General features: G+C 41.4%; 1 protein-coding gene across 11 annotated transcripts in view; it reads left to right on the top strand.

Moving 5' to 3' along the window:
• Nucleotides 1–22145, top strand: part of TSNARE1 (t-SNARE domain containing 1) — a 462499-nt gene that overhangs the window by 269439 nt on the left and 170915 nt on the right. For all 11 annotated transcript variants that reach the window (XM_042036010.1, XM_042036008.1, XM_042036001.1 and 8 more), the window contains 2 exons: nucleotides 5890–5962; nucleotides 18239–18321. In XM_042036010.1, the coding sequence (XP_041891944.1) occupies nucleotides 5890–5962; nucleotides 18239–18321 (156 nt within the window). The remainder of the gene's footprint in view (nucleotides 1–5889; nucleotides 5963–18238; nucleotides 18322–22145) is intronic.

Here is a 22145-nt window from a genome sequence, read left to right as displayed (position 1 = left end):
GTTTAGATTGGATATTAGGAAGAAATTCTTCCCTGTGAGGGTGGTGAGGCCCCGGCACAGGTTGCCCAGAGAAGCTGTGGCTGCCCCATCCCTGGAAGTGTCCAAGGCCAAGTTGGATGTGGCTTGGAGCAACCCGGGATAGTGGAAGGTGTCCTTGGCCATGGCAGGGGATGATCTTTAAGTTTCCTTCAACCCAAACCATTCTGTGATTTTATGATTCTGATTCCATGATGATACAGCTGGAAGGATTTGTGACCCTGTGGGGGACCCACATTAAAAACTGCACCCATGGGAAGGACCCAGGTTAGAGCAGTGTGTGGGGGATAGTCTGCCATGAGAGGGACCCCACAATGGAGCTGGGAATTAAGGGAGAAGGAAGAAATGTGTGATGAACTGACCACAGCCCTCATTCCCTATTCCCCTGTGCCGCAGTGGTGGAGGAGGGAGTGAACTTGGGGGTGAAGTTAAGTCCAGGAAGAAGGGAAGGCTGGGAAGAAGTGTTTTAAGATTTAGTTTTACTATTCATTACCCTCCTCTGATTTTCACTGGTAATAAACGAAAATGATGTCCTCAAATCAAGTCTATTTTGCCCATGACAGTTACTGATGACTGATCTCTTCCTGTCCTTATCTCACCCCACGAGCCTTTTGTTGTATTTTCTCTCTCCTGTCCAGCTGAGGAGGGGAGTGACAGAGCAGCTTTGGTGGGCACGTGGCATCCAGCCAGGGGCAGAATGAATAAAATACCAGCTGGCAGCGTGGAGGATCTCTGTACTTATCCCTGGTGAGGTGCCCTCTGCAATGGCCTCGGCTCTGTCTGATGAGCTCCAGGCATCTCACCTCCCACAGCCTCCCCATTTGGCTTTTGGTGGACAGGAACCCCCTTCCTGTTGTGTTTCTTGAGCTGGTGTCCCCAGGTAGGTGCTGGACTTGCATCCCAAAGCTCAGCATGCCTGCTTTAATTATGCAACACAGTTCTACACTCCCTGAGATGACACAGACCTCTAAGACAGCAAAAGAGAAAGGAAATGCACACAGGCAAGAGAGAGAGAGAGAAACTCCACACTCTGGCTGTTGTTGAGTCCCAGAGGAGATCTAACTCAGTCTGTAATTGCTGTTCTGGATAGTTTCTGCCCTCAAAACAATTTTCTGCTGGTCTGTTGTTGCTTAGGCTGAATCAGATTGATTTATTGAATGTCATTTTTTTCTCCCCACCCATAGACAAGAGGAAAATATTTGTTGAAAGGCTGTTGCAGCAAGATTTAGTTTCTGCCCATCTTGCATCAGAAGCTTGCTCACATTTTATATTATTTTTTCCTTTTCCTTTCCTTCCCCTGTCTCTCAGAAAGGAATGAGGACAGACAAACACCATGCTCTGATTTGTCTTTCCATGTCCATACATGGTGGACCACAGGAGATGCCCCACGGGTGTTGCAGATGGGACAACACACAAGAAACATCTCAGCATCTCTTTGGTAAAACATGACAGACACTACAAAGAGCTGTTGGTTGGGGTTTTTTTCTTGTTTCTTTATTCTTTCCCCCAAAGATAACAAGCACAAGGGTTTTGTTTTGCTTTATTGTGTTTTGGAGTGCTTCCATGTGCAGAAATACACACCTGGGCCTTATAGGACATCTTTCAGGATCTCCTTGAGGTTTATTTTATAGTTCTCCTGGCTGCTTGCTGCAGAGTAGATGATGGGTCAGAATGTCACCTCGCTTCTAAAAATTCAGCAGCTCCTGAATATTGAGGCAGCAATTAATTTAAATGCTAATTTATAGTCCTTTAAAAAAATGAGTGGCTGATTTGTGAGTAAATACAAAAGCACATATGCTAAATAGGATAGACCACTGAGACTTTTGATCCCATTTTTATACAAACCTAAGGCAAACATTCCTAGAAATTAGTGTGACTCTTCCCTTGAGGACCTGAGCTGACACTGATAGAGGAGGCGGGGATCTGGCTCCATGTGAGAGAGGAATTATTGACTACACAGATTTATTCTGTGTCCTTCTGAGGAGAGCATGCTCCCCTCTCTGGTTTATTTAACACCATTCCCATGGCTGGAATACAGCAGCGTCCTTAGGAAATCATTAAAGGCAGGGTTATGTTGGAAGTTTTCAGTATGAGTAAATCTTCACCCCACGAAGCATGAGAGTGGAAGAGAGAAGAGGTTTGCTTCTTTGCTGTCTTGGAAAAACTTCAGTAATGCTCATTACGTGGGGAAATGGGCTGCTGGGACTTATTGTTCTCACATTGGTGACAATGTCTGGGTTTTATAACCCAATTGCTCACAAATTAATTTCAAAAATGCTGAAATCTCTATCTTGTTAAAGCAAAAATTTGAAATTGAAATTTCTGGTTTATCTGCAAAATCATATTTCCAACCATTTTTGTGTCAGGTTTAGAAATTTAATTTTTTTCCCAAAATCTCAGTACTATGCAGTGACATTATTCTCTTGTTGAGTCAGGTTAAATTACTCAAATAGTCCTGCCTTTTTAACCCAGTGCTTTCTGTTAAGAACTTCCCAAACTAATTTTCCCTAGTGAGTGTTAATCCTCTGGAACTTAGGGGCCTCAAATTCTTTCACATCTCTCATTTTCTTCTCTATCACTTCTCTGCTTTTTTGGCCATCTTTAGCTACTGCCATTTCATTTTATTGTTGACTAGTTTAATTCTTTTTGTTCCAGAATGGATGATATTAAATCCTGTCAACTAATCTGAACAACGGATTTCTCCTTTTGGGGGAAAAAAGAAAAGTAAAGAGGATTTATATGGAACAGTTTAAACCCGTCTCCCTCTTGCTGCAGAATACACTGAATGAATTGTCGCCGGACAGGAAAGGCTGGTGTTAATTAAAACCTAGGGAGCCCCAGCCTTGTTAGCTGGCAGGGAGACAGAATTTTGGGAATGGTGGTGGCTGCTGCACTGCTTGGTTCTGTGGAGTCAGAGATTTATGAGGAGCTGTATTTCATTGGGAATTCTGCAAAGTGTGTGCAAACATGGGAAACCAAAGGCAATCTGATTTTCCTAACAAACTCTGATGCCTGGCAAGTTCAGAGGTACTTGGGGATGGAGCAGACCTGGCAAGAAGGAGCAGGAGCTTAGCTCCAAGGTATATTCCATTATGGAAAGTCTTTATTTCTGGGTATTTTTCTTTCTTCTATTTCTTCCTTTGTTTTCCTGACATATATCAAGGCCTTTGAAACTTCACATTGCCAGGTTAAATTATTCAAGAGATTTCTTCCTTCAGGTCAGATTTTTTTTGTTCTCTGTGCTTTATAACTCACCCCTGTTTGCTTTTCCTTAAGTGCAGTAGTCGCAGCGTTTCCTGCCTCACAACTCAGCGCTGGCTCTCACTGATGCATATTTGCTAAACAGTAATTTTAAGTGTTATTGCAACATTATGGAAAGGATCTCTACTCTGCAGCTGCAGATGGCTGGTTCTTCCCAAGCACCTGAATACAAATGGCAAAGCTGAACTGGCACCGTTCACACACAGCATTGAATTTCCTTTCTCATCCTTTCCTGCCTCATGTAATATCTGGGGATCAGGACACAGACAGCCCAACTCCTCATGGCTAAATTAGCTGGGAAGGGCCCTATAAGAAGTCAGTGTATCATCTGTTTTATTCCAGTGGAAATGCTTGGGGTGGGTGAAGGCCATGTATAATTCAATGTATTGCAATAAACTCTGTCTAAACAAATGTACATGCAAAAATGTATTTGTGAGTTTTAAGCCACCTTCACTTAAAGTGCTGAAAAAGAAGTACAACAAAATAAAGCAGATTGAAGTGCAGAAATGATTGTGTTTATATTGCAAAGAACAGAAACCAAAAATTATGTCAGTAACAATTTAGCCAAGACAGAAAAATCAGCATTCTGGGTTTTTTTAGTATTATTATTTTTTTGTTTGTATTTTCCTTCATCATCTTTTGCAAAGCAGTTAAACAAGAGCAGAACAACACATTAAAGTTAAATCACAATTCTTCACATTTTGCTAAACTTTAGCTTTCTCCTTTGAAATACTTTCACAAAAAGCTCAGAAAACTTCCCTACACAAAACAAAAATCACCACTAATTTCTCCTCATTTTCCAGCAATGATTTACTAACACAGTGCTCAAGTACAATCTCAAGTTACTTAATCTTCATTGTTTTGCAAAATATTCTGCAGTATTTACAAGTTAGGAATAATACCATCCATAATTAAAGCTTCATTATGCTTGACAAGGGAAGGAATGAAGTGCATTTTGGTGGGGGGAGTCTTTGGTGGGGGGAGTGTTTTTTTGCTTTATTATGATTTCTCACAGCTTTTTCAATCTTTTGTTTTTCCTACATCTTCAGTCATTCAACAATTTGGTGTATTCTACCACTCACAGTGGGACTCCCAGACCTCATTTTAAATTGATGCAGTTCTATTGCATTACGTGTTCAAGTGTTATGCCAGTTATATTCTCATAGCAAACTTCAGTAGGAGGACATGAATTCATTTTGCACCATTTTCTAAACTTCCTAGTAGGGAAACGGAGTCCTTTAAAAAGTGTGGTGGCAGCAATTGGATCTTTTGGGATGAACATGGAATCACAGAGTGTGTCAGGCTGGAAGGGACCACAGTGGGGTCATCTGGTCCAACCTCTCCGTTCCAGCAGAGTCTTCCCAGAGCACATGGCACAGGATTGTGTCCAGACAGCTGAGAAACTTATTATCCTGCTCTGATTTTGTTAGTAATAAATTCAATTAATAACTGTCTGTTTTGCCCATGATAATATTTGCAGGAGGAGGTCTCCAGGTTCTTATCTCAACTCATGAACCCTTCATTATATTTTCCCTCCCCTGTCCACTTGTGGAGGGGAGTGAGAGAGCAGATTTGGTGGGTGCCTGGCATCCAGTCGTGGTCAAACAACACACAGGGTCCCATGGACTTAGTGTTTGCCAGACAGTCTGTGGAATCTCCATTCTTGGAGGCAGACAAAACCATGGCCCTGAGCAAACTACATTAATTGTCTGCTCTGAGAAGGGCTGTTGGGCTAAATAATTTCCAGAGTTTCCTGCCCATTTCAATGTTTCTGCGATTCTCTGATTTGTACAGCTGAAAAAAAGAATACATCCTGTTTTAGTGTTGTTTTTTGTGCTCTGGTAATGTTCCCTTACTGGTAATGCATTTAGCAGTGTCTATATTATTATGTCTATTATTGCTAAATTAATTCTTTTTATGAGAGACAGTGTCATATGATGTCAACATATGCTCACATTTGCTCCTTTATATGGTGAGTGTTCAGAAATGAAGGAAACAAACTCATGGGTAATTTGCTGTGTTTTCACAGAGAAAATTTCAGAGCTGAATGTCGTTGCTTTTTTTTTTTTTTTTACTACTTGAAAACGTATAAATGAATCTGTTCATGAAACAGCTCTTTCCTTATTGCCCTAGCAATAGGGAGTTTTTGATTGTATCTCCATCAGTTTATGAATAGCATCAGATGGATGCTGTGCTGAAGATGGCCTTTTTCTGTGTAGGAGAAAACAGTCTGAATGGAGGAACAGCCTGCGTCACCAATAACTTTTTTAGAAAGAGAAGGGTTTGCCACTGTTGTTTTTATTGTTGTTTTTCCTTAGTCCTCCACAATTCTGAAAAGCAGCCATAAAATCTGATCATTTCACTTGTTCCTCTCACAAAGCTTGAGTCAGCTGGCTGACTTAGATCCAGCAAACCATGGCTCTGAGGGACTTTTTTATTTACTATGGGAGCATTACAATTTTCCCTTTTACTTGTACTCCGATGAAGATTTCTGAGTTTGTGTTTTTCTTTGCCAGGCTGGACTGTGGAACGTGCCTTTTATGCTTGGATATTCCCCATTCCTCGTTAATGTTCGGATTTCTGTCTTTTCAGAGTGACATGTTGGATGTGAACCAGATCATCAAAGACCTGGCCTCCATGGTGCATGAGCAAGGAGACACAATAGGTAGGTGTCACATGAAAATTATGGGCTTTATTACCCTCTGCCACCATTCCAACGTGATCTTGTCCCTCACGAGCAGCCCTTTGTTGATGCTGTGATTATTTTCCCTGTGTTTTGAGCTTTTTGTACATCCAGAGATGTTTTGATCTGACAAGCTGCCCTGTGCAATAAGGTTCTCATGTTATGGACAGTTTGCTGGTATATTTAGCATAAAATAGAATTCACAGGGAGATAAATCCATTCCCTTTAGACTGCAAAAAGGAAGATGGAGAATATATAACATTAACTGGAAAGGGATCTAATTCTTCCTTTCTACCTGGAACTGTAATTAAAAAACAATAGTAGTGGTAATTATTATTACGAGTATTGATGAAACTAGAGAAAATTAAGCAGCTTTTTGTTTCCAAATAGAATTTTCATCCCACATAGCAGGGTGTGTCTAATTAAATTTACAGAAGCCTGACATCAAGATGTGCTCATATACAGTCTGAAGTTTCTGCCTATTAGTTGATCTCCTCCTGTTCTCCAGCTACCAATGACTAGGAAAAAACTGGATGGAGGAAACTGGGAAAAGAAATGAGAGTGACCCCTAGTCCTATCTTTAGAAGCACCCCATCACTGAGAGCCACCACTTTTTGTGAAAAGAGAAATAAAACACTTTAGATCAGCTCCCTCTGACCTTTGTCTTTGTCACTGCTCTTTTCTGATGAAGAAAAATCGGACTTTTTTTCTGTCTCTAATTTTGTGTATGCACAATAATAATATGTGGTACTTCTGAAACAGCCTACTTCCAAATTTGAGAGCTAATAGTCCTAAAGGCTCGTTGAGGGACCTAAACTCCAGAGGAGCAAGGTTTGTGGGGCTATTTCTCACCTCAAGTCTCAGCTGGAGTTCTCACTGGTGCTCCTGGGAGCAGGAGCAAGCCATATGCAGACCTTTAAAGCAGAAACTCTCCTCTTCTGCTTATTAATCATTCTGGATTTCTTTGCCAAGTTCATACCTTTGCAAATTTCCATTAGCATAAGATACACTTACAAGAACTACACCCCTCTGAGAAACACCACTCGGGTTCACAGGGGCAGGAAAAAATCTAAATTATATTTAAAATAAGTTTTTTGTACATTTTCTTCTTTTTTGCTACTTCTTTTCCTTTTTTTTTATTTTTTCTTTTTCCCTTAATGCTGGTTTGAAAGCTTATTTTTGTACATGGATAACTTTGGAGCCTGATTCATCTCTAAAAGCACATCAGATGCTAATGCCTTGAGGGACATGACAACATACATCAACTAGCTTCAAGATCCTCACAACTCCTTTTCTTAAGGCAATATTTATTATTTTAAGATGTTACCCATGCACAGAAGCCATCCCAGTATTAACTTCCCTGTGAGAAGCTGTTAGACTAAGTAGGACATTTTGTTTTTGAGCCAGCATAAGGTTTTTGTGGGGTTTTTTTGTTCTTCTTCTTCTTCCTCTTAGACTCCAGCAGATTTTTAACAGATTTTTTTGACTATCTTTTAATCCTGACAGCCAATCAAGGTATCTTCCCAACCAATTGCTGAAGGGTCCCACTGTTTATCTTCTGACATTCATATTACACAAAAGTAAGTGAGGTGAAGAATCAGGAGGCAAGGGATGTTGAAACCCCCACAGTGATAATTTCATGATGACAAGAGACAGCTCTCTTGGCACTTGTTTTATTTTTTTTTTAAGTCTGTTCCTCTGACATGCATGGAATGAAAGCTCTGTGTGCGCTTGTTTAGGAAACGCAGGGAAGACACAAACCAGGGAATATGAGATGAGCCCCTCAGCAAAATGCTCCCAGAGAAATCCCCTCTCTGGTTCACCTGAGCTGGGGAGAATTGTGGGGAGAGTTTGTCTGGCCTGTGCATGGCACAGGCAGAGTAACCCGTGCTTCTTGCAAAAACCTAAAAGGAGTTTTTTCTGGCATGTGGGCCAGTTCCTTAAGGAACACCTTGATAATGCTCCCTAGGGGAGAGAGCAATTTCTGTCATGCAGGAAAGAAATAAAATGCAGACTTGGGAGAGGATATCTCTATTATTTTATATCTTCTGCAAACAAACTCTGTGCCCAAGTTCCTGGTCCTGGCATCTTTTTGGTACAAATATTTAATTATGCATTACCGTATCAGTGAGCCCAAGCCTCTGAAACCAAAACAAACCAATGGCCTGGGTTAGCTGGGAATCAGCAGTCTCCCCAAAACAATCCTGCAGGAGCTCCTGGCAAAAGCATCCCAGTGCAGCTTCATCACATAGGCTGCTCGTGAGGGGAAAGAGAGCAAGGAGGAGGACACTAGTGGGACAAAGCAATAATTGGCTCTAGAACTGGTGTTGGTGACATGGTTTGGGTTCAATGGAACCCTGTCTGCAGATTTGCAGCTGCTTGGGAGAGATGGGATCCACCACATAAGGAGGACTTTAGTAATGGTGGGGGAGGGAGGGTGTGACCAGCAGTCCCTGCCTGGCAGCAGAGGACAGGATTGCTGAGAAAAGGACACGGGGTGATGTGGCAGGAAAGGTTCCCAAAATCATCAAAATGGGGTGTGGGCAGGATCACCTTCAGACCTGGAAGTGAGCAGGGAAGTTGCCTACCAGGCACCACCATCATGGACAAATATCCCAAATCCTCTGCAGGAACTGAAGATTCTGTGGTGCTAAATGCACAAAGTACAGGGAATAAACCTGAGGAGTTAGAGATCTGTGTGAAGTTGCAGAGCTACAATATTGTTGGGATCATGGAGATGTGGTGGGTTGGCTCTCGTGATGAAGTGTTGCCTTGGAGGAATACAGGCTCTTTAGGAAGGATAGGATAGGAAAATGAGGAGGAAGAGTTGCCCTTTATGTGAGAGAGCAGCTGGAGTGCATGGCATGCTGCCTGGAGATGGATGAGAAGCTGGTGCAAATTTTATGGGTCAGGATTAAAAAGAGGACAGGCAAAGTGGATGAGGCCCTTTACAGACAGACAGGAACAGCCTCACCTTTGCAGGTTCTGGTCCTCACAGGGGATTTCAACCACCTCAGCATCAGTTGGAAGGACAACACAGCAGGGCATAACTATTCCATAACTATTCCTGGCATGCATTGAGGACAACTTTGGGGATCTGATGGACAAATGGCAAGATCTCCAGATGGCCAGAAGAGGTTCATCTCCACTAAACTTTACTGTCATGGTAGCAGAAGGATTCTGCAGCCAAAGCATTCAAGGATTAAAGGCTTGGCACTGTGAGAAGAAAATTATGTTGGAGGTGATTGCAGCTGCAACAGTCCCTCCTTTCCATACTCATAGATGTCCACTCAGCTGAAATGTAAGTTCCCCAACAGCCTGAAACATTCCCAGTGTTTCACGCTGAACATCTCTGTTTTGATGTGCGAGCTTGTACTTTGGTCGTACTGGGAAATGTAGGCAAACTTCCATGGAATCAGTTTTGTGACTGGTGTTAGGGAGAAGAGAATCCTTAAATCCTCAGTTCCTCTGAAGAAAGTGTCAACAACACAAATGCAAATATTTGTATTGAAACCTGATGAAAGCAAGTGCACATTTGTCCACTTTTCTAGGCTTCTGTTTGTCTTGTAACCAAGAACAAAATTGACCTGAATAGGAATGAGTGCTTATTTTTTTTGCCCGAGGCTAAAGGAAATACTGTCCTGTGTTTTAGAAGAGCTCTTTTTCCATCCTACCTGTGTATGTAACCTTAGTAGTTATGCCAGAATAACATCCAAAATCTACATTCCTGATCTAAACTGCTCGATTTCAACTTTCATCACTTCTATCACTGTTTACAGCTCAATCGCATTTCTCAAAGCTACAAGGAAAGATCCACATTGTTCTGAAAACATTTTACAATTTTAAAAGTGTCACATTTCTGACTCTTTTGAGCAGTTTTGGAAACAAGTTTTTTGTATCTGTAACCTCCCCAACTCCCTAAACTGGGAAAAGATCCCAAGTTCACATAGTGGCCACGTATTTTAACATTTCAAGAACAGAAACACAGGAAGGAATTTACCAGTTCTCTACCTGTTTGTCCAGAATAAATGTAGACAAATCTATCTTTGCGCAAATCTCACTGGCTGAAAGAATCATGGAATCATAGGACAATTTGAGTTGGAAAGGACCTTAAAGATCAACCAGTTCCAACCCTCTGCCGTGGGCAGGGACACCTTTCAATAGACCAGATTGCTCCAAGCGCTGTCCAACCTGGTCTTGGACACTTCCAGGGATGGGAAAGCCACAGCTTCTCTGGGCAACCTGTGCAAGGGTCTCACCATCCTAACAGGAAAGAATTTCTTCCTACTAAACCTACTCTAGTCTAGTTTTAATCCATCCCCCCTTGTCCTGTCACTCCAGGCTCTTGTAAATAGTCTCTCCATCTTTCTTGCAGGCTCCTTTCAGGTACTTGAAGGCTGCATTTAGATCACCACAAACCCTTCTCTTTTCCAGTCCCAATTGTCTCAGCCTTTCCTCTTAGGGAGGGGTGCTCCATCCCTCTAATTAACTTGGTGGCCTCCTCAGAACAGATCAATGTCCTACTGTGTCAAGCTTAAGACTTCCTCAGACTTTCTTTTTAGACCAATACTCATCCAGACTTAGATCTTGGTGCTACTTAGCTTTCACTTCACTTGATTCTTGAAGTCTGGACTTTTTATATCTAAAAATAACTGGGTGAAAAAAATTCTTTATGTGATCTAAAGTTGATGTTTCCTCACTTAACAAACATTTCTTCCTGGTATCTGTCAGGCTGGAGCCCACAGACCTGAAAAAAGAAGTCAAGACATGGCAGCTGCTGCTTTCCTTCAGTCAGGAGGAACTTCTTGATGGGCCAATGTATTCAGTCCTTGAGCAATGCTGCCATTCACTGATGTGCCACACTGTCACTTATTGCCTAGTGATGGTAACAATAGCAATAAACTTCCTTCAAAGGAAAAGATACTTGCATGAATGCAAATAGGTTGCTTATTTTGGAAGCTCTGGGATATGGGGAGGTTTTTTCAGTTTTGTTTTTGGGGGTTTTTTTTTAATATTTTTTTGGTTTTTTCCTGTGAAATCAAGTCCACTTTGTTGCCTTTCTGACCTGAAGGCCGTCAAGAGGGCCCATCAGCACATCCTCCTCCAGTCTGACTGCCTGGATGGCACAGCCAGGAGTCTGCTGTCAGACTGCAAACTGAGCTGGGAAATCATTCAACTGGAGCCTTAACTAAACCCTCCCGAGTTATATGTCTCAGCTTGGGACATCTGCAGAAAATGAGCACATCTTGAGAACAGTCCCCTAACACCTGAATGTAACAGCTTTAACATCTCCAATCAGTTGAATGTCGCCTGCAAAGTCTCTCATTTGCTTAAGATTCCTAAGTGATTCTCAGAGGAGGCTGTTATGGGAGCGTGTACATTTATGTTCTTATTGGTTCCTGATGGGTTGGAAAATCTTCTCCTGGCTGTGTTGCTTTCAGCGACTTGATACGACCCAGAATGATGTGTCAGTACAGAGCACAGCCCATGCACGAAGGGTACACTGGGGTGTTTCTGAGTCATGTACAATGTATTCCACTTCCCATTCGCTTCCTATCAGCAACTGAATGACAGACACAGACCGGCAGGGAATCTGAATCCTTTATTCAAAGGAGTCAGTTGGTTTTATACACTTTCCTAAGGCACGGTATTTCTTTATATGGCGTGACCTATCCCGTGTTGCCACATCAGCAACACACTTTCTCAATGTCCTTTTTTGGGATGATCACTTGCTGTTCACCCGCCCGTCAGCTCCCGGCAGACTCCTCTCCGTAGGGCTCTGCCCTGTGACACCTCCTCCCCGCAGGGTCCGGTGGAGACAAGCTTCTGTGTGCCACCATGTGCTCCTTTGTGCTGCCATGTGCCTCTGCAAGCAGGTTTTACAGCTCACAACCCAATTCTATCCTAAAACTCCCTATAACTTCCCAAGAAACTTCCCATTTCTTTGTTCACCTTCAGTATATGCCTTGTCATCAGTTGTGTTTCTCCTAAGTCTAACAAAGCTTTATTGCAAACCACCCCAGCTGCTGAAATTGTATGGTATTATTATTCTTAATTGCCTTGTAGGCAACAATTTGAAAATCATGGTCATTGGGTCACTGGCACAGGTTTCCCAGAGAATCTGTGGCTGCCCCACCCCTGGAAGTGTCCAAGGCCAGGTTGGATGGGTCTCTGATCAACCTGGTCTAGTGGAAGGTGTCCCATGGCAGAGGGTTAGAATGAGATGATCTTTAAGGTATCTTCTAAGCCAAACTAGCCTGTGATTCTATGTTGTGTTTTATACTGCTCTGCTTTCCCTGTTTATCTGGACTGCAGCAGTGGTGGCGTCCACTGAACAGCTCTCTGGACAGGGCTGGGCAGCCTGTAAGGTGCTCAGTGTCATATGAGGCACTGCTTGGTGACCTCTGCTACGACAGAGTTGTTGGAGCCAGGTGTGGACTACTGTGATCTCTGACCGACTCATTTTACTTGAGATAACAAGCAGCACAAAAACTGCATGAACTTTTGTGTTTCTCTCCTCTTTCTGCTCTCTGTGAATGTGATTATTTGTGTCATCCTTTGCATGAGGACTCTCACATTTAGCTCTCATGCTGGCAGTGCTGGTAAGACAGCACATGCTGGCTTACAAGGAGAAGAATAATGGGCGACTCCACACTTGCAAATTTACTAACGCCTAAAGATTTGTCTGCTGTGTTTGTTTCTGTGTTTGACCCTCATAATGTGATTGGGCTGGTATAATTACAGTTAATGAGCCAGCTAATTTTGTACAAGAAGCAAGGCTCTTCCTTCCACAAGGTTTATTGCCACCCGTAGGATTCTTCTCACATCAATTTATCCAGAGCAGTTTTTGGGCTTTTTAGTTAGAACTGCCGCAGTCGCAGTTTCTAATAACACTGCACTTGAGCAGTAAATGTCAGAAAGGCAGAAGCTGCCCAGGTGGGTGGTTTATTTCTGCTGGGAGGTGCAATTCTCTGCCAGACTGTTTGGGAAACATGACTGGTGAAGTTTAAGTAAATCAAAAGAGCCATGTAAAGCAAAAGAGGTCAAGCAAGTTGTAAATATCAGTGACCTTACTCGGTAGGTAAAATATATGATCTTTCCAAGGCAGCAAGCAGAAATAAAATACATTTATTTCTATGAATCCACACCCCTACCAAACTTATTTATTCCTGTGACAAACTCAGAAACTTCTTTCATCAGCAATAGGACTTGATAACTTAGCTGTGTGATGGGAAGTGAGTTTTGTGTTAATTATAGACAGAAGTGGACTTCTGAAAAATGTTGCATGCTAAATGAAATTAAGGGATTTATCCAAACTGTGTCAATTCATGAGATGTATTAGATGTATTTGCAGAAAAAATAAAATTTTGATCTTTACTTCTTTTTTTTATTTGCAAATTTAAAGAAACATATTTTATTTTTCTTTAACTTGGATGTCTTACAGAATTAAAAAAAAAAAATGTACTGAGTGTAAATCACAAGGAAAAGGTTGCCCAGAGAAGTTATGGACTCCCCATCCCTGGAAGTGTTCAAGGGCAGGTTAGATGTGGCTTGGAGCAACCTGGGATAGTGGAAGGTGTCCCTGCCTTTGGCAGGGGGTTGGAACAAGACGACCTTTAAGGTCCCTTCCAATCCAAACCATTCCACAATTCTCTGATTCTATGGAAGGAAAGGGTGTGCTACAGGAAAATATCTGGAACTTCCCATTCAAAGCAATTTGAGCTGTTTTGCTCTGTAAATTGCTTTCAGAGATTATTTGGGGAATAAAAAAATCTGACACACCCATAAATTACTTCATGAAAAAAACCCTGTTGTCAAAATAACTTTTTTTAATCAGAAAAAGAAGGAAATAGGGAAAAAATTTGATCAGGTCTGTTGCCATGATATAAAATCCTCACATGTGCAAATTTTGTGGGTTTAAAGCTAGAGCCTTGGATTGATTATCCCAGGCCATCTGAGAGCATCATATGGGAATTAAGGACACCTTGGATGGGTAACTGAGAGTGTGCAGTGGTCACTGAGTCCAGAACAGGCACCCTCAGGACGCTCTTCACGTGCTGACTCTTCTCCTGTGGCAAACATCAGGAATTTGAGGCCACTTGTCTCTGTAAGAAAGAGCAGTAAATTGCTTTGCAAATGCCACAGTGATAATATTTCTGCACTCTGCCATTTAGCACCGAGCAGATGATAGGAGGTGCCTTATTCTCTGACAGGATGTGTTGTTTCCAATAGATACACACAGGACAATGTTTGAATTTTAAATCCCTGGGAGAGGTATTCTGGCAGGCATGGCAAACCTCTGGCCGGGCAGTACCATTTTTCAGCACATCCATATGTAGCAGATGCTTGACATTTCCAAGATTCATTTCAAGGACAATATAAATCATTCAGGAGAAAAAGTGCTGTAAATTTATGCTGGTGTTCAGCCATTGCCCTGTAGCCACTTTTATTCATTCAGACCAAGGGGGTTGGGCTGTTGGCTGAAGAAAACCAACAGGAAGAGCTGGTTATGACATTTTAGGGTTCTTCAAATACTCTTTCCAGGCCTGCCTGGAAAATGGTGCTGACTGGTTGTTCAGTGCCTCAGTCCTTACCTCTGAGGGTTGTGATGTGTTGTTGTGTGGAAGAATTAGAGATCTGCTACAATCAGATAGGAAGGTAGGTTCTGTCTGCCTTTTTTTGGAAGCAATAACCACAGCTCCTGATGAGTCACAGAGCTGAAAATTGTATTTTCTTGCACCAATCTAAGCCAGTGTGACCCATTTAGCCTGAGTTTAACATATGAGCACAATTATTTTATAAATCCTCTCGTGTGCAGGATTTATAACTCAATGTTTACATTGAAGTTTGCAAATTACTAACCCTGAGCCATTTTAAACTTTGCTCTGGAAGAATTGTCATAGTTTTCCTTCCCTTTAACATCCACAGTTCTGTCTGCACTAAGCCTGAGGGTCTTTTGTTCGTGGAATGACACTCGCTTAAAACTTTCCAAGTACATGGAAATTCGAATGGGCAAAATTCATTTTCACGCTGAAAGCAATTTCCCTCCAAACTTGGCTTTTAATTAGGAAAGAAACCTTTATGTATTACCAAAATACTCCCTTTTTCCCCCCCTTCTTCTTTTTATTGTGCTTCTCAGTATGCTGTATTGATTATTTTTAGCCAGAAGTTGTAGCGATAAAAGAGGGTTAAGCTTATTAAAGTGCTAAAAATAAAACCATACTATGAAAACCTGAAGGGGCCCATTTTGGTTACTGCCAAGTGGGAGCATTTAAAAATTCTCATTCACAAGCTCACTTTCCTGTCTTTAAAGTGGTTTAGCTGAAATTCTGCCTTGTGAAACCAATCCATTGTTGCTGCTGTAAAAATTCAGGTCATGTGAGTGATTCCTTGAAAGATTAGGGCAGAACCCCCACTCCAGCCACTGTCATTCCAGTATTTTCCCATATAAGATTCCTGTTGGTCATTAGAAGGGCTTGATCTCAGGACCCAGATAAATAGCTGGATAGTTGAAAGCTACCTCTTGGGGTCATCATTATTTTCATCTCCGTGTGATAAATGTGTCATAAAATCATAAAAAATTGAATCTAAACCCTGGCTAGCTCTGTCACCTTCACAACTCCTATTGCAATATTGTGTTTTAGATGAAAAATTATAAATATTTTCCTAATTCTCTGATGTATTTGGTTGCAAACAACATGTGCTTTGGTGCAGGCCTGCCCCTCAGTTTACCAAAATGTTGATCTCATCCCCTTAGGATTTTTGTTTTCAAGTTGTACAATAAATTTGTCATCAGAGTCTGAGGGCAGAAAGTTGTTATGGGATTCAGCTTCTTTGAGAAATTCCAGACCCAGGGCTGGGTTATCTCATCTGTTTGGGAACAAAGTCACTGTCCCTTCATCACAAAGCCAAAAGGAAAGGAAAAGGCAGATCCCTCCAGCAGGTTTTTTCAGCCTACTGAGGATGCTACCACCCTTATCTCTCTATCCCCAAGCGAGGTACCTTGGCAAGGAGCCTGAAAGTGGCCAAGGTGAGTCCTGAACCACCACTAGTTCGGCAAACATTCACTGAAATGCCTGTCAGTGACATATTCATCATTGACTTAGTAACATATTGACTTATTGCTTATTTTTTTTGTGATTTGAGCCAAATTCTCTTTCCTCTCCTTGCTTTCCTGTGTTAATCATCAGAAATCTCTAGTTAAATTGCTTTACATATTAATGTCTCATTATTTTAGAGCTTTAGAGCTGGTTTGGTGGGTTTTTTTCGTTTGTTTTAGTTTTTCCCCTGTGCCTCAGGATTACAAGTTGCTTCAAAAAATAGAATTTAAATGGGAGGTTTACTTATTCCAAGGCTGGTATTCGCCCACTGGGAGAATGAGTGAGCAGAAACAGTTCCACCAGGGCCCAACCTCCCTCTGTAACATCCTTCGACTCATACAGGACAGGTAGCACACATCCTTACTTGGGAAAGCCTGTTCTGGGGAAAACCTGGATGCTGTTTGCAAAAACAGTGCCTAAGGTATGGTTCTCCCATTCCATGGAGCGCTGAGGGGGTGTGCACAGTGTTTAATTTTATCTAACGATGGCAAATCTCCTCAGGCCTCCCTGCAGGCAGCGGAAAGCGCTGGGTTCCTCCAGAGGGCCTTTTAAGGGAGCTAAATTAAGGAGCTTCTATGATTGCCTTCTTCCCCAGGAGAAGCACAGACAGATTACTCTTGTTTTAGAAGGATATATTTAATACATTTCTCCTCTGTAGCTCCTCTCTGCCTAAATGATTAATTTTCTGAGGCCAGTCAGCCTTTAAGAGACGTTGAGCAGTGAAAGGTGTCTGCACTAAGATCCCAAGAAACTTTATACACGAGCAAGTTCTGTTACATTGATTAGGCCCTTGGGGTTTTGCTCTTCTCCTTTGATTGTGGATTTTTGGGGGTTTTTTTTTTGCTTTTCTTTGCTTTTTTAAAAATTTATTTTATTTTAAGTGCATAATTACATTAACAGACTTTAACACAGTTCCATTTAAAAATGGCAAAACCTGAATGCAATCACTTTCCACAAATTATCTGCAAACTCTCATTTCTTTGTCCACCACAGAAGTGGCAAGATTAATTCCTGTTCTTTCCTTTAGAACCAAAGAATAAATTACTTGAATCTTTTGTGGCATGTCTTAATCCAACCCCCAATACTATTAATTGAAGAATTTCCATTGGTTTTATTAAGGATTTGAGAAATCCCTGGAACATTATTCTCCAATTTCTACCTGAGGTTGAGTTCTCCTGATCATGTTCATGCATTGTGTGGTATATTTTGTGTTCAAATGCTCCTGGAAACAGACCAAGAGCACCTCCTCTTCCACTGTGGCCAGAAATTATTGGCTGCACATCTCTTGGGGGACAAACTGGTCAAGATTTCCAAGATTTCTGCTGGAAAAACAAACCCTTTTAATGCAGGTTTTATACCATAGGTGTCTTGCTTTCTAAGCATAGTCAAGAGTCAAAGTTAATACCTGTTTTTGGTGGAAGTGGGGACCTTCTAGTTCTGATGTGTAGCTGATAATCTTTCTTTTCCAGTCTCATTTTGATTCCTTGTGGTTCCTCCAGGCTTCCCCCAGTGCCAGACAAACCAATTTAGGGTGAGATTTTCCTTGCTTAATTTTAGATTCCATCAATTTGCCTCAATCTGAGCCAAGTTGCCGCTCCACTGCAGCTTGGAAATGTGGTCCAGGAGTTTGGCCTGTGGTTTGTTTAATCTGATCAACTCCTGGAGAGTGGGAGGAATTGCACACTATGGATTTGTTCTCTGTGATATTGTCTGAGATGATTTGATCAAGAACAGATACCCGGGCATGGTCAATAACCCACAGGGACCGGAATGAATCTTATCCCTGAACTCTAATAACGAGATAATTTCAGGTGTCATGTCCCTTCTATAATTTAATCTAGTAAATTTATCAGTCTTGAGCTGCTTTTCGTTGAATTCCCTGTCACTCTTCCCGTCGATTTCAGTGGGAATGGGATGAGAGGTAACCTCCATCCTGTCACAGAACCCATGGAGAGCTGTCAGTCATCCTGCCTCTGACTGATGGGTTGGATGTTCATCAAAATGGGTGTTGGTCCTACTTCCCTGCAGAACTACAGGTCACAAACAAGGGGCTGCTCCTCTCTTTATGCCCATGAATAATTTGCTGAATTGCTGTTGCTGTAAAGCCTTTGGTTTTGGTTTGCACCCTGTAATTATCTTCTATTCTTTTAATTTACAGATAGCATTGAAGCCAACATTGAGACCTCTTCTTCTAACGTAGAATCAGCCAACGAGCAGTTGGCAAAAGCAAGTCAGCACCAAGTAAGTGGGACTATAAAAACCCTACAAATGCTTTCAGTAATAGTATTTGCAATAAACAAAACACCTGGCAGCTGTGAAACACTGGGCACATGGATTTGTGCTACCTGGAAAGACAATAAAGCATATTCCAAGTAGGAGCTAAACTTTTATATATATATATATATATATATGTATATATATATATGATTAAATTACCGTAGCACAGACAATTTGCTTTAGAGCAGTCATTAAGAGATCTGCATATTAAACAGACATTTCCCAGTAGGAAAGTCAACAATTAGCTACTTTTGTTCTTGGAAAGACACCATAAAAAGCACATCATTCATATGTGCTTTGTTTGGTGTGTTTCCCTATAATCAGGCAACAGTACTTTAGGAAAAGAACTTGAGTCGTCAAACAATATGATGTGGTTGGTGAATAATGGCTGTGGTGGTGTTGGTGTTCAGCACTTTTCAACAGCAGTTTGAGGGATTTTTTTATGAATTGGGTTTTTTTTCTTCATTGGAGCAAGAATAAAACACACACGCACACATACACACAGAGAAACATTAATCTTTTTGAAAACAGCTTGTGCAGAAATAACTCTTCGGTGGTAATTGTTAGTACTTTCCAGGGATGAACGGGGGTGGGGGAATGAACAAAGGAAAACTTGTTATCAATTGCATTATGACTGACAGAAAAAAAAACCTGCTAGTTTTCTTTTTTCCTCAAGCATAAATTGGTTATTTTCATGTGCCTGGAGTTTTGACAAAATGTGGCTGAGCTCCAAGAGAGCACATAGTGCCTTTTAGTTGGTCCTTGGGCACAATGGACTCTGAAGCTCTGGGGCAAACCTCCAGACCAAGGGAGTGAGACTCACAGGTGTTTGTTTTACTCTGATGTAATGGAGTGATGTGATTTGAAAATTATCTATAGCTCATTTTCTGGTGAACCATATTGTCCCAATTTTGGGTAATGAGTTTTGTAGAACTTTGATATTGCAGAAAATAAGCGTGGTCTACAGCAAAATCTTGGTTTTTAATGTATATTTATTCAAGATTATGTTTGTCACCCTGCATGTAATCCTGCATTCACTTTGAAAATAACTTGTTACATACCACATGAAGTCTAAAATGAAACTGGAATGAATTTAATACTTGACCTGACTGTAAAGCTGATTGCAAAGCTGCAAATGAGTTAATGATGACTTTGGCTAAAAAGGTCGAAGAGGAGTCAGGCAGAAAATGAATGCAGTACAGTCTAAAGGATCTGCTTTCTTCAGCCAGCAGGAACTGCTGAAAGAGTCTGCCCAGACAGGAGGCCATTTTTACCTCAAATATGTTCATCAGGATAAAGATATAGACAGTTTTAGCAAGGCAACCCCTGCTAAGGGCATAAATATAAACTGATTGGTGTACATGAGAAAACAGTCTCTCTTGCGCTTGAAATGAGCCCATATAGACAAATATCACTGAGAAAACTTCATCTGCTAACGAAAATATGTAATCCAGATCTCCTGTGGAGCACAGGGAACTCGCCTGTACCCTACTGGGTGTGGATCACCAGACAAACACATGTAAAAATGGCTCGCCCTCTGTCACCTCTTTCATGAGGTTCCCTGGGATGTGACCGGAAAATGAGGCAGCATTTTTGTCACTTTCACTGCTGGCCTGGGGCTGGTCAAATTGCATGTGATGCCTCATGTGTTGTGTGCCATGATATCTGCTCATCTTACACCCGAAGGGACACTGTCCCCATGGTGTGACAGCAAGGGCCCTGATCCCACAGCCCTCAGGGCTGCTGTCGGGAGGAATGTTGATGCCCCTTGCATACATATGGATAATGCAGTGTGAGTACAGGTCACCCTTCCTGGGTGGTTTGCCTGGTTTTGGCTGCTTTGGAAATATCTGGGATGGGTTTGGGAGAGTGATCAGCCAGATGGCCCTATGGGTGAACTGCTTTTAAGGGACCTGCCAGAGCTTTACACACTCTAAATTAAGCCTGTGCTCATCTGTGCTGCTCAGGGATCAGAGGCACAGGCTGTTTCTTAAATCTTACTGAGCAGTTTTCCTCTTTTTGTTAAACTGCTAATTCATGAGTATATTTGCTTGTTACTTATGTTACAGTGTGATTATCCTGTAAACGCAGACTGGCTTACAAACATTGGTTATTTATTACTGTTTATATGTATATAAACGTGTGTGTGTGTGTGTGTATGCAGTATTTTTATTAGTCTGTGTAGGTTTTTTATTAGTCTGTCAACAAATGTATACATAAATTGAGAAATCAGAAATGTCAACACTGCTGAAACATTCAAGTTTAAGACCTTCTGTGGAACTTAATGGAGGGATTTCTCTCAGGAATAATGATTAAGTGGCTGGTTATTTAATACAATGTTTGCAAGCAATCCATGCAGTCACTTCAACAATACAACCTGGAGAACCAGTCCCAACCTGCACATTAACATAACAAAGCACCAGTAAATAGTTTTTCCTTAGCTACTACAAAATGAAGCATTTAGGTTCCCTGAAATTATAGAAATGTTAAAAAAAAAGTAAATATCTTCGTGCAGGGCTCCTTTGTCTGCATTTTAAATTTGGTAAGGTGCTCCTTCCTCTTGAGATGTGTGTGCTAACAGCAGTGTTTTATTACTTGAAGCGAATTCTCATGTGCCCCATCTAAACTCTAAAAGATTTAGTGGGAGCTGTCAGAGCTTTGGAATAAAGATTTATATATATATACTAGCACATTTTTTTCCTTTCATTTTAAATTATAATTGCAAAATAATTGTTTGTGCTTAAACTTACTTTTAGTACAGGTAGCAGTTAAGCTAGGCCACTGCGTTATCTGTGGGAACACACAGGGTCAAAATGCAGATGAAAGCAGTAAGAGTTGAATATTGATACAAGAAGGAGAGGAATAGAGGCCTTTTTCCCTGTTGGTGACAGAAATGTGACAATTTTACTTTTTTATTCTACTTTCCCTGGAAAATTTGAGTTTGAAAAATGGCTGAGGTGAACAAATCTGGTAGGGAGAAGCCAGTAGAAATTATCTCCTGCACTGGTCTTTTTTCAATGCCTTTCTTTTTGGTGAGGGTCTCATTTCTCTTGGGTCTCAAGCAGGAACGATGACTCTGGCCATTAATAACAATGGCCCAGATTTGCATCTTGAAATTTCCTTGTCCCTGCCCCCAGAGAAAATTATTCATCCCACCTATCTCAAAACACCAATTTTAGCTTGGGTCAAACTGCTTTCTGGAAGAGACGGATTTATCGGACCAAATATGAGTGTGTTTGGTGGTGAAGTGTGTTTAAGTGTCTAAACCTCCTTTCCATGATTCAGAAGAAATTGCTTTCAGCACATCTTGTCTCATCTCACAGGAGATGCCTGACATAGGTAGGTCTGATGGCTGCCTCTCATGACAGGTCTGTTCTCTCCTTTGTCCATTAAATTCAGATTATATCAATTATAACACAAATATTTCAATGGAAATTTAATCCCATGCCTATCACCTGTCTCTTTATTGGAAAAAAGGGAATATCTAGACACTCAACCTGCCGCTGAGCTTATTTTAGGTGGGCTGGACATCATACTAAAGGGATGGCTTTTTACTTTGCTCAGTTTGCTCAGAGCTTCCTGCAGATGGATTGAGATGGATTGAGAGGAAGAAAAAGAAACCAATGCAGACTCCATGGGTACACATTAAACCAGTTGCTCTTTTCTTATGCAAAGTTTGGCCTAAGTTCAGCTTGGCCTCACTGACTGAAGGACTCTGTGTGCTGACTGCTGAAGCTAATTTGTTTTAGAAGAGCTGCTTGTGTTGCTCTGATTAATGCTGGTTACTT

Source organism: Corvus kubaryi, unplaced genomic scaffold, assembly GCF_017639235.1.
Source record: "Corvus kubaryi isolate FWS band 111438036 unplaced genomic scaffold, C.kubaryi_AGA036_p1.0 37385, whole genome shotgun sequence".
Classification (NCBI taxonomy): Eukaryota; Metazoa; Chordata; class Aves; order Passeriformes; family Corvidae; genus Corvus; species Corvus kubaryi.
The sequence above is the reverse complement of the archived record's forward strand: the minus strand, read 5'-3'. Positions and strand labels throughout refer to the sequence as shown.